The 15,385-nt window shown below is 38.0% G+C and overlaps 1 protein-coding gene across 4 annotated transcripts in view; it reads left to right on the forward strand.

Moving 5' to 3' along the window:
- ABCA5 (ATP binding cassette subfamily A member 5) overlaps window positions 1–14,284 on the forward strand; it is a 114,312-nt gene extending 100,028 nt beyond the window's left edge. For 3 of the 4 annotated variants that reach the window (XM_029212783.1, XM_029212784.1, XM_029212782.1), the window contains 11 exons: window positions 5,013–5,139; window positions 5,443–5,560; window positions 5,662–5,753; window positions 6,521–6,696; window positions 7,073–7,148; window positions 7,737–7,831; window positions 8,550–8,669; window positions 9,769–9,918; window positions 10,296–10,375; window positions 11,666–11,721; window positions 12,244–12,933. In XM_029212783.1, coding sequence (XP_029068616.1) covers window positions 5,013–5,139; window positions 5,443–5,560; window positions 5,662–5,753; window positions 6,521–6,696; window positions 7,073–7,148; window positions 7,737–7,831; window positions 8,550–8,669; window positions 9,769–9,918; window positions 10,296–10,375; window positions 11,666–11,721; window positions 12,244–12,351 — 1,198 coding nt within the window. In that variant the 3' untranslated portion in view covers window positions 12,352–12,933. Of the gene's footprint in view, window positions 1–5,012; window positions 5,140–5,442; window positions 5,561–5,661; window positions 5,754–6,520; window positions 6,697–7,072; window positions 7,149–7,736; window positions 7,832–8,549; window positions 8,670–9,768; window positions 9,919–10,295; window positions 10,376–11,665; window positions 11,722–12,243 lie in introns of all 4 variants that reach the window. The other variant, XM_029212785.1, reaches the window with a different exon arrangement.
- Window positions 14,285–15,385: the final 1,101 nt, after the last annotated feature.

Consider the following 15,385-nt stretch of genomic DNA (forward strand, 5'->3'; position numbering starts at 1 on the left):
TGGATGAGCGTTCTGTTTTCTTCACGTTGTTGCCCATACGTGTTATTGTCGTTTTGATTTTAGCTGTTCTCGTGGGTGCACATTAGTGTCTCATTGTGGATTTTATTTGCACTTCCCTGATGATTCATGATGTGGGGTGTCTTTTCATGTGCTTATTGTTCATTTTTATATCTCCTTCGGAGACATGTCAGTCTGAATCCTTTGCCCATTAAAAAAATTGGGCTGTCTTTATATTACTGAATTTTGAGGTTTTTTAAATATATTCTGGTTACAATCTCTTATCAGATATATTTTAAAATATTTTCTCCAAGTCTGTGCATTTTTTTTCAAAGGACGTTTTAAATTTGAAGAAGAGTTATTTCTTGAAATATGGCCATTGGTACCAAATTGGTTCTGAATTTCGTTTTTATATTTCTCACGTATTTGTTTATTTGCTGAATATTCACATTCTGGAGAAAACTGCAAAGTATTGGAAAACGTATAGTGGTTATTCACTAGCCACTGGACCCACCCCTCATCCATTGAGGCAGAGTGTCTGGCTCTCCTTCTGTGTCTTTGCCTTTATTCCTGCTCTCGTTTTGGGGGAGATTTCAGCATCCACACAGGTAACCCTTCCAACATCGTAACCCCTCAGTTTCTGATTTTCTCCAAGCCAGTGACTTTTGTTTCTGTTCCACTTCACCCTCTGTTTGCATCAGAGCCATTGATGATGCTACATACTCATCCCATAGAAACTCAGCTCTGTTTTAACGCTGTTTGGCAGCCCTACGCCTTTACCTACTCAGCAGCTTCCTATCGTTTTCTTTTTTTTTTTAATTTACTTATTTATTTTTTGGCTGAGTTGGGTCTTCGTTGCTGTGTGTGGGTTTTCCCTAGTTGTGGCGAGCAGGGGCTACTCTTTGTTGTGGTGCGCGGGCTTCTTATTGCGGTGGCTTCTCTTTGTTGCGGAGCATAGGCTCTAGGCACACGGGCTGCAGTAGTTGTGGCACGTGGGCTCTAGAGTGCAGGCTCAGTAATTGTGGCACACAGGCTTAGTTGCTCCGCGGCATGTGGGATCTTCCCGGACCAAGGCTCGAACCCATGTTCCCTGCATTGGCAGGCGGATTCTTAACCACTGCACCACCAGGGAAGTCCCCTCCTATCTTTTTCTTTTCCGTAGTTCTCGCAGGCCTTCTCTGTATCCCTCAGATTCTCAGAGTCACCTCAGCGTACCTCACTTCTTACTTCTCTGTGGATGGCCGTGCCGTCTGCCTCAGGACACAGAAGTACCTGATTATAAGTTATAAAACGTGTACACACTTGTCCACACCTTTCGTCACTTTTGCTTTTTCCCAGCCCCAGAGGAAGGTGTCCCCCTTGTTATCCAAGTCTTCCTGTGTTCTGTCTGCTTAAGGATGTTGCTCAGTCAGCTCTCTCTTTCTGTGTCTTTCCCTTTTGGATCTTATTAGGGTATATTTCCCTTTGGGAGGGGGTCGCCTTCCTCCCATATAAAACAAAGTACTCATCAATCGCATTGAAACCTGAGTCCCTCTCTAGCTCTTATCCCCTCTCTTTCCTTTTTTCTTTTTGATCATATGTATATTTTTTATTTTTTTAGCGTTTTTATTGGAGTATAATTGCTTTACAGTGGTGTGTTAGTTTCTGCTGTATAACAGAGTGAATCAGTTATACATATACATATATCCCCATATCTCTTCCCTCTTGCATCTCCATCCCTCCCACCCTCCCTATCCCACCCTTCTAACTGGTCACAAAGCGCTGAGCTGATCTCCCCGTGCTATGTGACTGCTTCCCACTAGCTATCTGTTTCACATTTGGTAGCGTGTATGTGTCTGTGCCACTCTCTCACTTCGTCCCAGCTTACCCTTCCCCCTCCCCGTGTCCTCAAGTCCATTCTCTAGTAGGTCTGCATCTTTATTCCAGTCTTGCCCCTAGGTTCTTCATGACATTTTTTTTTTTTTTTAGATTCCATATATATGTGTTAGCATACGGTATTTGTTTTTCTCTTCTGACTTACTTCACTCTGTATGACAGACTCTAGATCCATCCACCTCTCTACAAATAACTCAATTTCGTTTCTTTTTATGGCTGAGTAATATTCCATTGTATATACATGCCACATCTTCTTTATCCATTCATCTGTCGATGGACACTTAGGTTGCTTCCATGTCCTGGCTATTGTAAATAGAGCTGCAATGAACATTGTGGTACATGACTCTCTTTGAATTATGGTTTTCTCAGGGTATATGCCCAGTAGTGGGATTGCTGGGTCATAAGGTAATTCTATTTTTAGTTTTTTAAGGAACCTCCATACTGTTCTCCATAGTGGCTGTATCAATTTACATTCCCACCAACGGTGTATGAGGGTTCCCTTTTCTCCACACCCTCTGCAGCATTTGTTGTTTGTAGATTTTTTGATGATGGCCCTTCTGACTGGTGTGAGGTGACACCTCATTGTAGTTTTGATTTGCACATTTCTCTGATGATTAATGATATTGAGCACTCTTTTATGTGCTTGTTGGCAATCTGTATACCTTTTTTGGAGAAATGTCTGTTTAGGTCTTCTGCCCAATTTTGGATTGGGTTGTCTGTTTTTTTGATATTGAGCTGCATGAGCTGCTTGTAAATTTTGGAGGTTAATCCTTTGTCAGTTGCTTCATTTGCAAATAATTTCTCCCATTCTGAGGGTTGTCTTTTCGTCTTGTTTATGGTTTCCTTTGCTGTGCAAATGCTTTGAAGTTTCATTAGGTCCCATTTGTTTATTTTTGTTTTTATTTCCCTTTCTCTAGGAGGTGGGTCAAAAAGGATCTTGCTGTGATTTATGTCATGGAGTGTTCTGCCTATATTTTCCTCTAAGACTTTGATAGTGTCTGGCCTTACAGTTAGGTCTTTAATCCATTTTGAGTTTATTTTTGTGTATGGTGTTAGGGAGTGTTCTAATTTCATTCTTTTACATGTAGCTGTCCGGTTTTCCCAGCACCACTTATTGAAGAGGCTGTCTTTTCTCCATTGTATATGGGCAGAACACTCCCAAACTCGTTCTACGAGGCCACCATCACCCTGATACCAAAACCAGACAAAGATGTCACAAAAAAAGAAAACTACAGGCCAATATCACTGATGAACATAGATGCAAAATCCTCAACAAAATACTAGCAAACAGAATCGGACAGCACATTAAAAGGATCATACACCATGATCAAGTGGGGTTTATCCCAGGAATGCAAGGATTCTTCAATATATGCATATCGATCAATGTGATACACCATATTAACAAATTGAAGGAGAAAAACCAAATGATCATCTCAATAGATACAGAGAAAGCTTTTGACAAAATTCAACACCCATTTATGGTAAAAACCCTCCAGAAAGTAGGCATAGAGGGAACTTACCTCAACATGATAAAGGCCATATATGACAAACCCACAGCCAACATTGTCCCCAATGGTGAAAAACTGAAACTGTTTCCACTAAGATCAGGAACCAGACAAGGCTGCCCACTTTCACCACTATTATTCACCATAGTTTTGGAAGTTTTAGCCACAGCCATCAGAGAAGAAAAAGAAATAAAAGGAATCCAAATCAGAAAAGAAGAAGTTAAGCTGTCACTCTTTGCAGATGACATGATACTATACATAGAGAATCCTAAAGACGCTACCAGAAAACTACTAGAGCTAATCAATGAATTTGGTAAAGTAGCAGGATGCAAAATTAATGCACAGAAATCTCTTGCATTCCTATGCACTAATGATGAAAAATCTGAAAATGAAATTAAGAAAACACTCCCGTTTACCACTGCAACAAAAAGAATAAAGTACCTAGGAATAAACCTACCTAAGGAGACAAAAGACCTGTATGCAGAAAATTATAAGACACTGATGAAAGAAATTAAAGATGATACAGACAGATGGAGAGATATACCATGTTCTTGGATTGGAAGAATCAACATTGTGAAAATGACTATACTACCCAAAGCAATCTACAGATTCAGTGCAATCCCTATCAAACTACCACTGGCATCTTTCACAGAGCCAGAACAAAAAATTTCACAATTTGTATGGACACACAAAAGACCCCGAATAGCCAAAGCAATCTTGAGAAAGAAAAACAGAGCTGGAGGAATCAGTCTCCCAGACTTCAGACTATACTACAAAGCTACAGTAATCAAGACAGTATGGTACTGGCACAAAAACAGAAATATAGATCAATGGAACAGGATAGAAAGCCCAGAGGTAAACCCACGTACATATGGTCACCTTATCTTTGATAAAGGAGGCAAGAATATACAATGGAGAAAAGACAGCCTCTTTCCTTTTATAGCCAGAAAGCTTCCACCTCCAGTTTGTCACCTCCTTTCCCATGTCCCATTCACTCCCTAACTCCTGCCATCTGGCTCCTGCCCTCACCTCTTGGCTGCTCCTGTTTGTGGTAAGGTAAACTAACGGCTCCTCTCTGTCTGGTAAAGTAGGCTCACCCTCTTTAATTGATCTACAGCCTTAAATGTGACTGACTTCTTCCCTTAAACTTTTCTCCTCTTTCTTTCTTTTTTTTTTTCCCCTAATGTCAACTTCTATTTGCCTCTTTACCTCTCTTAATAGTACTTCAGAATTTCCTTTGGAAGCGCTCTTTCCTCTGCCCACCTTTATGGTGTTGCTACGGATGCTGACTTCAGCCTCTCTGTCCACGCTGCCTGGGTCATCTCATGTACACCCAAGACGTAAATTCTTTGAGAGCAGGGTCTGTGTTGGTTTTTTTAAAATCTTTTTTATCTTTCTGTGAACTAGTGCTTGACACATACTGGTTGTAAATAATTGTTGAATAGATGAATGAATTTAGATAATATCATCCAAATGATGTCAGTGAGTGAAAAATAGCTCTGTAATTTCTACCTTTAAGAGATAACTGATCTCCGACAACAGATCTCATGTTGCTATATTTTTTCAGTCTTTTCTCTATGTAGTGCTTCAATTTCTTACCATTTTAATTATTTGAAAATCTATTTATACTTTCAGGACCCTTAAAACAAAGTCCAAAAGTAGGAAGTTCCCAGAACCACCAAACAATGAGGATGAAGATGAAGATGTCAGAGCTGAAAGGGTGAAGGTCAAAGAATTGCTGAGCTGCCAGCGCCATGAGGAGGTAACTCGGTCTCTCTTGCTGAGCTGCGTGCGGTGAGCAGTGAGCAGCCCCTCTGCACAGGGTTAGCCTCGAAAATTGTCCCCTTATATGAATCGATTGCCAAGAAGTTTGTCTTTGAAAAAATGTTTGTCCACTTTCTTTTGAACAAGCCATTATTCCCGTCATAGATGGATAGTTATCTATGCAGTACCCCTTATTAGCAAATATAGTTCTTACGATACGGCCATGAGCTGTGTACGGCCTATCATTGAACGATGGATATCTGAGTTATAACTCTTTTTTAAATCCTGTTTCCCTTATTAGAAGCCAGCCATTATGGTCAACAATTTGCATAAAGAATATGAAGACAAGAAAGATTTTCTTCCTACAAGAAAAATAAAGAAAGTGGCAAATAAATATGTCTCCTTCTGTGTGAAAAAAGGCTGGTATTTAATTATTTTTTCTTGAATAACTTTTCTGGAAGAGTAATTTTCATTCTTTAGTTTGATTTACATATGACAATTTTTCCTTTAATTCCTTTAGGAGAGATCTTGGGACTATTGGGTCCAAATGGTGCAGGCAAAAGTACGATTATTAATATTGTGGTTGGTGATATAGAACCAACTTCAGGCCAGGTATGGTATAATGGTGTGGGATATATTGAATATGATTTATATTTTTAATTAAAATAAATTTCTTAGTGACAAATGGGATTTTTATGCTCAAATTTCATGTTTTTAATATTAATTTTTTAGGATAGCTTGATCAAATTATGATCTTTTTGGTTATCTGTGAGAATAACGTACATAGTCAAATTTGCGTGCACACATGCAGAACACACACATGTACAGTATTTCTGCTTTTATGCTGACTACAAGCATGGGTGATTTGTCCACTGACTTAATAGAAGCCCGTTGTATTAACTTCAGGAAATAGAGGAGCTAACCTTGACCTTGCCGTCAGCGAGCCTTCGATCACACCAGCCACGCTGGCTCATTCTTTGCTGGAAAATGCCGGGCACACTTCACTCTTTTCCTTTTACCTTAGGTTTTCCTTATGTTGGCTATTCCTTACCCCACAGAAAACCAGATGAGCAAATTCACATGTTCCCTTGGCTCAGAAATCACCTTTCCGTGGGGCCCCCTGATCCTCCTGGTTAAAACGGGCCTTGCCTTCCCACCCAACCCTGCATCCCTGGCCACCTTTTCTAGCCATGTCTCTCATCTCTGACGCAGCCATGTGTGTCGTTTCTTCATCAGAAAAGGGTGAGAATCTGACCTGCTGTGACCCTGACTTTAGGAAGTCAGGAGTTTGGAAGGAGTTTGAATTAACCCACTTGCCACTTCCTTTACGATGTAAGTTAAGCAAAAATAGTCATTACACTTGGTTTATATTTCTGCAGGTATTTCTAAGAGACTATTCTTCAGACCCAGCTGGAGATGATGATTCCGTAAAGTGTATGGGCTACTGTCCTCAGATAAACCCACTGTGGCCAGAGATTACATTACAGGAACATTTTGAAATTTATGGAGCTGTGAAAGGAATGAGTGCCAGTGACATGAAGGAGGTCATAATTCGGTAAAATAATTGTCTTTAGAGCCCTTTTGTTACCTGGAGAAAGGTTCACATGCCACGGCTTTAAAATTTCATAACAGGCATTTCCGTGGATCATAATTTTCATAGAAGAAGATCATTAATTTTTCATATATTCTTTACCAAATTATGACAGCCATGAAAATGAAAAGGAAACATTTTTATTTATAAATACAGAATGAATGTACCTATAAATGTCATGAAACCTATTTTAAAGTGAACCTTTTAATCAAGATATTAATTTATTTAAAGTGAGCTTCAACAGAGTAATTGTTCTAGGAAAAAAACAGTGTCAGTGATCACTTTATATTTGTATTTATGTGCCTCATGGTACACTCATTTTGTATTGTGTATTTTGCAGAATAACAAATGCACTTGATTTAAAAGAACATCTCCAGAAAACGGTAAAGAAACTACCTGCAGGAATCAAGCGAAAGGTACTTTTATTAAACGACAAGTGTGTGTACAGTCTGGTGCCTGGTAGAGTTTCTTTTTTTTTTTTTCTTCTTTCACATTCTATTTTTTTTTAACATCTGTATTGGAGTATAATTGCTTTACATTGTTGTGTTAGTTGCGGCTGTATAACAAAGTGAATCAGCTGTTCCTATACATATATCCCCATATCCCCTCCCTCTTGCGTCTCCCTCCCACCTTCCTTATCCCACCCCTCTAGGTGGTCGCAAAGCACCGAGCTGATCTCCCTATGCTATATACAGCTGCTTCCCACTAGCTATCTGTTTTACATTTGGTAGTGTATATATGTCCATGCCACTCTCTCACTTTGTCCCAGCTTACCCTTCCCCCTCCCCTTGTCCTCAAGTCCATTCTCTACGTCTGCATCTTTATTCCTGTCCTGCCCCTACGTTCTTCAGAACATTTTTTTTTTTTTTAGATTCCATATATATGTGTTAGCATACGGTATTTGTTTTTCTCTTTCTGACTTACTTCACTCTGTATGACAGACTCTAGGTCCACCTGATAGAGTTTCTTATAGCCTCCCCGCGCTCTGTTTTCTTTCCGTCCAGCTGTGTTTTGCTCTGAGTATGCTGGGGAACCCTCCCGTTACTCTGCTAGACGAGCCATCCACAGGTATGGACCCTAAAGCCAAACAGCACATGTGGTAAGTATGACGTCAGGGACGCTTGAGACCCATTGTGCTGTAGCATCATCACGGGTGGTTTTGTGTTAGTTACATACATGTATCGATTAAAAATCCTGCACAAAAGGAGAAATCATAATTAAAAATTTCTCGAGATCCCCTTAAACTTTTTAAACCTGATCATATTTTTCATCAGCTGTTAACAGTATATTATGTGTGCCAGGACAAAAATGAGAGTACTGTTGTCTGAATAGTTTTTTAAAGGCTTTTTTTCCTGTATAAAGTAACATATGTAAGTAAACATCTCATAACAGTATTGTCCTAAATGTCCATTGGAACTCTCTTTCTAGGCACTCATCATTGTTTGAGCAACTCTTTGAGCCTAGGTTTCCATGTCTATAAAATGTGAGGTTTGGTTCAGACGCATGTTAAGTTTTCCCTATGATTCTGTGGCTGTTTTTGTTATAACATGAAAAGCCATCGGTTTCTGTAATCGGTTGGTTAGCATACTTTTAACCCATAAAAACGCTTGAAATCGTGAACTTTCTTTCCATTTGACAAGCTTTCAAAAATAAGGTAAAATGAGTTGGGATAGAAGAATCACAGTTGGGCAGAATATACTAATTATAGCAATGATATTTGATAAGTTAACCAAATAGTTGGATTTTTAAAACTCAGGTATTTTCATGAACTTTCAGGTGCCACCTTCCCTTCTTTTCGTTTTATTTGTATTTTGTAGGAGAGCGATTAGAGCTGCGTTTAAGAACAAAACGCGGGCAGCTATCCTGGCCACTCATTGCATGGAGGAGGTGGAGGCTGTCTGTGACCGAGTGGCTATCCTGGTGTCTGGGCAGCTAAGGTGGCTGTTTGCCGCGGAGGGGGGAGAGGGGCGCAGGGCGGAGCACGCGTCTGGATTTGGAACGCCGTCATTTCAGAAACTTATAATAATACACATTAGCTTAAATGTTAAAAAACGCTCCCTTGTTTTATCAGCTTTCTGTAGAATCACTTGGAAATATGTTACTTTTTTCCAAAAATTGGCCAGCCACTCTGCGTTTGGAATTGGCTTAATTATTCAACAACTGAGAGTGTTATTTTCAGGCATGATATTTGCTATTTTTAAAAATTGGTAGGCATTGTATGGGATTGTAACCCAGCGTATAAAATAAATATACGAGTTCATACTCATATAGGTAAGCGATGGAGTAAGTAAATAAATGTGGGAGTAGAGACACATCTCTTTACAGAAAGATGCCAGATTGTGTAGTACCTCCCAAGTATCACCTGGACTTAAAGCCAGTCTGTATTCTAAAGTATGGGAAGGGGTGGATAGTAACTTTACGGCAGAGAAATGGGACAAATACCACCCTAAGCAGGCAGGGCCATGTGGTCATCACATGCCCCCTGGGACGTGATGAGAAAGTACTTCAGCTCTGTGCTCTTTGCTCCAAAAACCCACACCCCAGTCTAATCATGAGAAAAACATCAGACTACCCCAAATTGAGGGACATCCTACAAAAACAGTTCTCAAAACTGTCCAAGTCATGACCAAGACCAAGAGGGATAGAATAAGAAAGTGTCCCCGAGCAGTGGAGACTGAGGAGGTGTGGCCACACAGCACAGTGGGATCCTGGGTGGACTCTGGGGCAGAAGGAGGACATTAGTGGAGAAACCGGTGAAGTCCAAGTAAAGGCAGTAAACTCAGTAATAATATACCAGCGTTGGTTTCTTAATTTTGACAAATGTGTCACGGTAATACAAGATGACAGTATTAGGGAAACTGAAGTTGGGAGAGGGGTATATGAAAACTCTGTATTATCTCTTATATTTTCACCTTTTATATAAATTGACAAGTATTCCAATGGGGGAATTTTATTTAAATCATTCTTAAGTGAGAAATTATCTTTAAAACTGTCAGGTTATCTTATATCTGTACTTCCTTTTAAAAATTACTACAGATGTATTGGGACAGTCCAACATCTAAAGAGTAAATTTGGAAAAGGATACTTTTTGGAAATCAAATTAAAGGACTGGATAGAAAACCTAGAAGTAGACCGTCTTCAAAGAGAAATTCAGCATATTTTCCCAAATGCAAGCCGTCAGGAAAGGTAAAGATTTAAAAAATTTAGTTACATTTCTTTGTACAGCAATAATCATAAAAATTGGTTATTGTATTAAGGATTAATGAAAAAATGTAGTATAACCAATATTGGACTAATGTAGTTTGATGAATGGAGTTTTATGAAGCTGACTCATTTTTAATGTTAGATCTTTCAACATGTAATAGTATTTAAAGTTTTTAAAGTTCTTATCCAGGAGTAATGAGAGAGTTATTTTATTGTGCATGGAAATATTTTAAGATTTCAAATAATTTTTGTCTAAATAAGTATCAAAATAAGTTATTGGAGTTTTATTTTGAACTTTCAAAGCTTTAGAATGCATAGTAGTTATTTTGAATTTACCTGTATTTTATCTTTGCTTTCAGTTTTTCTTCTATTTTGGCTTTTAAAATTCCTAAGGAAGATGTTCAGTCCCTTTCACAATCTTTTTCTAAGCTGGAAGAAGGTAAGTAATATTTGAAAAACATTGTGAGGTAGCTTTCGAATTATTAAAGAATTCTATTAAAAAGTTTAGAAGTTGGGACTCAAGTTTACTGTAGAAACTATGGTAAGTAAGAAGATGACCTTATACTAATTTGATCTAAGCTGTAGGTAAATACTCACACGCTAGGGATTTTGTAGATTAACTGTATTGTAGTGTAAACCTTTCACTCTGGACATCACCGCGGTTTTTCACGTTGCATCTCTCTGAGAAAGTTCATCTTAATTAGCCCTCACCAGTTCAGTCCAGAGGTGGGAGCACTGAATTTCGTGAATCCTTACTTCGTATTAGGCCAGAGAGGTAGCAATGGTAGCAAGACACCAGTGGCAGGCAGAGAAGGGAGAGGAAAATTCATAGTGCAAGAGGGTAGGCATTCCTAAATCTAAACTTTAAAGAAGTTTATTGGATCTTGGCATTTAAAAAATAAATGTTAGTTGGGATAAAGATACCTCACCAGCAGAGAGAGGCAGTCTCCTGGGTGGGGCACGTATTCATGTACAGGTTATTTTACGGCATTTGTAAACTACGAAACTTCCTGGTGCTTTCTTTTTAAAAGAAAAAAAAAAGTGTTACTTCATTAAATATACTTTTTTTGGTTTATTGGCTGCGCCTCACGGCTTGTGGGATCTTAGTTCCCCGACCAGGGATTGAACCCGTGCCCTCCACAGTGAGAGCACAGAGTCCTAACCACTGGACCACCAGGGAAGTCCCTCCTAGTGTTTTCTTTATGATTAAAGAGAACATTTGAAGTAATTAGGGAGAATTAAAGGAATGAATAGAAAACCAGAAATTTGATATTGGGCCAGAATGCAAACGGACCTAAAATAAGTACAGAAAAGCATGTGGACACATGCCCCATGATATCCAGAACCTAGTGTAAGAAGTCCAGAGTGGACTGTACTGGGACTGGGGGATGGGAGAGACAGAGCAGGAGCAGAAGAAACGTGAAAACAGGAGGAATGAGGGAGAAGAGGAAAGGAGGGGAAAGAGGGGCTGCTTGGAAAAGGAGAGTAAGGCAAGTCCGTCCCGTGAAATATGTTGCGCTTAGGGCCGTAGAGAATTGAGCGTCTGGGAGAGAAAGGAAGCAGATAGAGGAAAGTGACCTGTATTGGCAGCTTTAAATCGAAATGAGTTGATTATAGAGATTAAAAAAACAACAACAACAAAAACCAGATTGTTAGCCACTCAGTAGTTATTGCCATTTTATTACTTGAAAATATTAATAAGTGAAGTATTATTTTTGTATTTTAACAGCTAAACGTACTTTTGCCATTGAAGAATACAGCTTTTCTCAAGCGACATTGGAACAGGTACTATAAAGTTAAATTTCAAAAGTTCTTCTGTAGAAGAAAGTGTCCAGTATCTAATTGTTTTAGGTATATATTGGACAGGGAAGGAGATTGTGAGCCAGAGACCAATCGCTGTAGAATATTCCTAAACTTTGTAAATAACAACTTGAGCTCCTCCATCTGCTTATTTTGAATAGCTCAGTATTTTTTCTTCAGTGTGAAGAAAATGAGTCATGATGGGTGGTATTTCATATTAGCACATCTGAAATTACATTGCTTAAATATTTATAAATATTTTTATGATGCTACTTTAATATGTTAATCAAAAAATAAATAATCTATTAATCCTCTAAAGTAACATTCATCTTTCTGTGGGATTAGTGGAGATTATTCTGTTTAAATAATATTAATGGCAGTATATCTCTTGATACTTGAATGGTTAATGTAATTAGGTATTGCCTTATGCTATTGCTGATTTAGTTAAAATTTTTGTAAGATAATTGCGCAGCAGAATATTGTATTCATTAATTTATTTTCATTTAGGTTTTTATAGAACTCACTAAAGAACAAGAGGAAGAAGACAACACTTGTGGTACTTCGAACAGCACACTTTGGTGGGAAAGAACACAGGAAGACAGAGTAGTATTTTGAATTTGTGTTGCTCAGTCTGCTTACTGCATTTCTTTCTGTTTCACTTTATTTTAACTTTGGTTTAAACGTTTATTGCTTGAACGGTAATTGGAGAACCATGAAAGCACGTGGGATTTTCCTGACTTCGTTAATTGAAGTGCTGTTGGTTGTGTGTTTTGCTTTTCTTCAAATAAAACTTGTGTATAATGCATTGAAACTGCACGTTTGTATCTGAAGTATGCTGCGCTGTAGTCTGTATGTGAAGTTGAGTATGTACTTTTTCACTTTTCAGAAACAGTGCTTGTGATTTTATGATTTGAAGAAATAGTGATAGAATCATCTTATTTTGAACAGTTATCTTTTAAGTTTATACCATCTTGTTACATAAGTATGTAATACCCCAATCTAAATAAAAAACGAATACATAAATAACACATAGAACAGAGACATAAAGCAAAAGTTTGCTTCTCCTTTTTAATTTCTAAAAGAAACTGAATGGAAGTTGGCGTCCTAAAAACCTGAACACTGGACAGTCTCAGTGCACGTAGAGGTCTGCAGGAAGTGACATTCACTGGGTGGCACTCATCAGCCAGAATAACTGAACCGAGACCTCGTTCTGTTAGGTGATTTTAGACATAAGTAACTCAGGTGCAGTGCTCTCGTTACAGTTCTTTTGCTTACGGTAAAATTCAGAGGTGTTTCCATTATTGTGGAAGACTATGTGTAGAATCTTATTATGTAATAGTCTGATTCTTTTGACTGTTTGTGGCTAGAATGACAGACATCTATAGAGCTACAAGAATTAAGCCATACCTCCACCCCTCGTGGAAGATAGAAATTTTTTTGTCATCTTCCTTCCAAAGGACACATTTTCTTTTATTTTAGAAATAAACTGTATTATTTGAATATCTCTCTCCTTTATAGAGTTTTAACTACATCACCGTGTAGATTTATTTAGTTACTCATCTCAGATTCACTTCGGAATGTGGTGGAATGTAAATAAGCTTTTGGGCCTTAAATTAAGGATAAGTAAACTATACATAATTCTCTTTAATAAGAAGCCAGAATTTCACTCCCTGACAGAGTTGAAGTAAGATTATGGTTAAGACAGTCCTAGAAATATTTCCTTGTAGAGCCCACGTGTGGACTATAGATATAATATAATATAAATCCTACTAGTGGACATTATATTTCAACCAGATGAGTGAAAGTTATTAACTTTGTGAAAACAAATATATTAAGGGTGTGTTTATTGCTTTACGAAGAGTCTTAAAGCACAGCAGCCACAGCAGAAGGATTTGGTGCTGAGCTCCTTTAAAGATCCAGACCCTTTAATGAAGCTATTAACTAACGTAGGTGAAACTCAAGTTTTCGCCGTCCCGTGTAATAAGACAGCTGTGCTTTTAGGCTCTAGCAGCTGAAGTACAATAGTGTACCTTTCTCAGCCTCGGTACGAGGTACATGACTGACACCTTCCTCTGTTGCTTTGGCCACATTGCTAACAGTGCAGGTACGTTACGTGCCGTCGCAGAGGTCTGTCTTCTAACTAATCTAAATGAGCTGTTTTACACAGCCTCTGGTTGGATTCCACAGCCTGCAGCGGAGTTACCTCCCCTCGTAGGATTCAGTGGCCTAGTGCGTTTAATCTTCTATTATCAGGGCACTTGCCTCAGGATACCTACCTTTTGGTTCTTCACCTGAGAATCTCGCTTTTCCATCTTTAGTAAAAGTTGTAACTTTTAAACTACAGTACTACACGATGAAGACAAGTAGGAAACCTTGGAAAGAAAATCTTTACCTTTGTAGATAAATTAGTAAATAGCACATTGTATTTTCTAAGCAAGTCATTGCTAACCAGTGCCGTAAAGAGATATCTTTTAGTGTCTAATATTCATGTAAATACCCAGGTTTTCTTTTTTTGGGGGGGGGGTGTTTTTGTAGCTCTGCTGACCAATCATAATCACGTTTCCTATCTATTAAGTTCATTCAGTTACTTCACTATTAATGTGCTCTTGTAAGCATTTTTTTTTTAAAAAGGACTTTTTTAAAAAGTTTTTACATACTTAGAGTGAATATATTTTGGTCATGAATTAAATTATTTTAATTTAATTAAAATTAAAATGTAGGAGTGTTCTGTTCCCATTTTTTCACAGTGAGAGAATGTTTTCTATTCAGAAGTATAATTTAACTACTACTTAGGAAAACAAGGGTAAATGGGGTGGGAAGAAAAGGACACAGCAGGTCAAATATGAAATTTATCTTTATTGACAGTGTACAGTTCAAAATGTCTTAAATTATAATCTCAAAACGTTTTTTCTGTACCAATACAAATAAATATAAATACATATATTAGGAAAAATTAGAAAAAGCCACATCACCTGCCTTATATTTTCCACCCACAATCAAATCTTAAAAGTGAACACCCGGACTTCACAGAGCGACCATGGTTCGTGACTAATAATGCAGACATCTGCCTGCAGCGTTAGGAACGAGGCCTGAAAAACACAATGATGAGCGTCCTTTACATTTCTCTTTGTGAGCTCTTAATCTTTCTTCCAGTTTGTTCTCAGTAAAAGGCCGTGGGTTTTCTTTAAAGCCTTTTTTTTCCTTTAAATTGGCCCAAACTATCTAAAACCAATATTTTTATCATTAAAATGTTCTTAGAGTAATTTTATTCAACAGACATCTTAGTGATCAAGTTTCAAGCAATGGGTTCTTTGGATAGAACAATAAGTATCCACTTTGGCCATGTAAGATCTTACAGTCTAGTAGGAAGAGGTTAGATACTTATGTACTTTAATATAATATGACAGATGCTTTGCTAGTGGTAGTAACACTATTTTATTGGGGCACAATTCTGTTTAGGGGAAGTGTTGTCGTGCTTTTATTGTTCTGTTGGCCACACAACATTTTCTTCTAAATGTGCTCTGAATTTGAGGAAAAATCATGCTGTATTTTTATGTAACATAAATACACATTAATTTTTTTTAATAGAAATGCTTACCCCTCATGTATTTTTAATATTCCTAACATTGATTTTTCATTTTCTTTCCTG

Source organism: Monodon monoceros, unplaced genomic scaffold, assembly GCF_005190385.1.
Source record: "Monodon monoceros isolate NGI ecotype Baffin Bay Population unplaced genomic scaffold, NGI_Narwhal_1 Super_Scaffold_9, whole genome shotgun sequence".
Lineage (NCBI taxonomy): Eukaryota > Metazoa > Chordata > Mammalia > Artiodactyla > Monodontidae > Monodon > Monodon monoceros.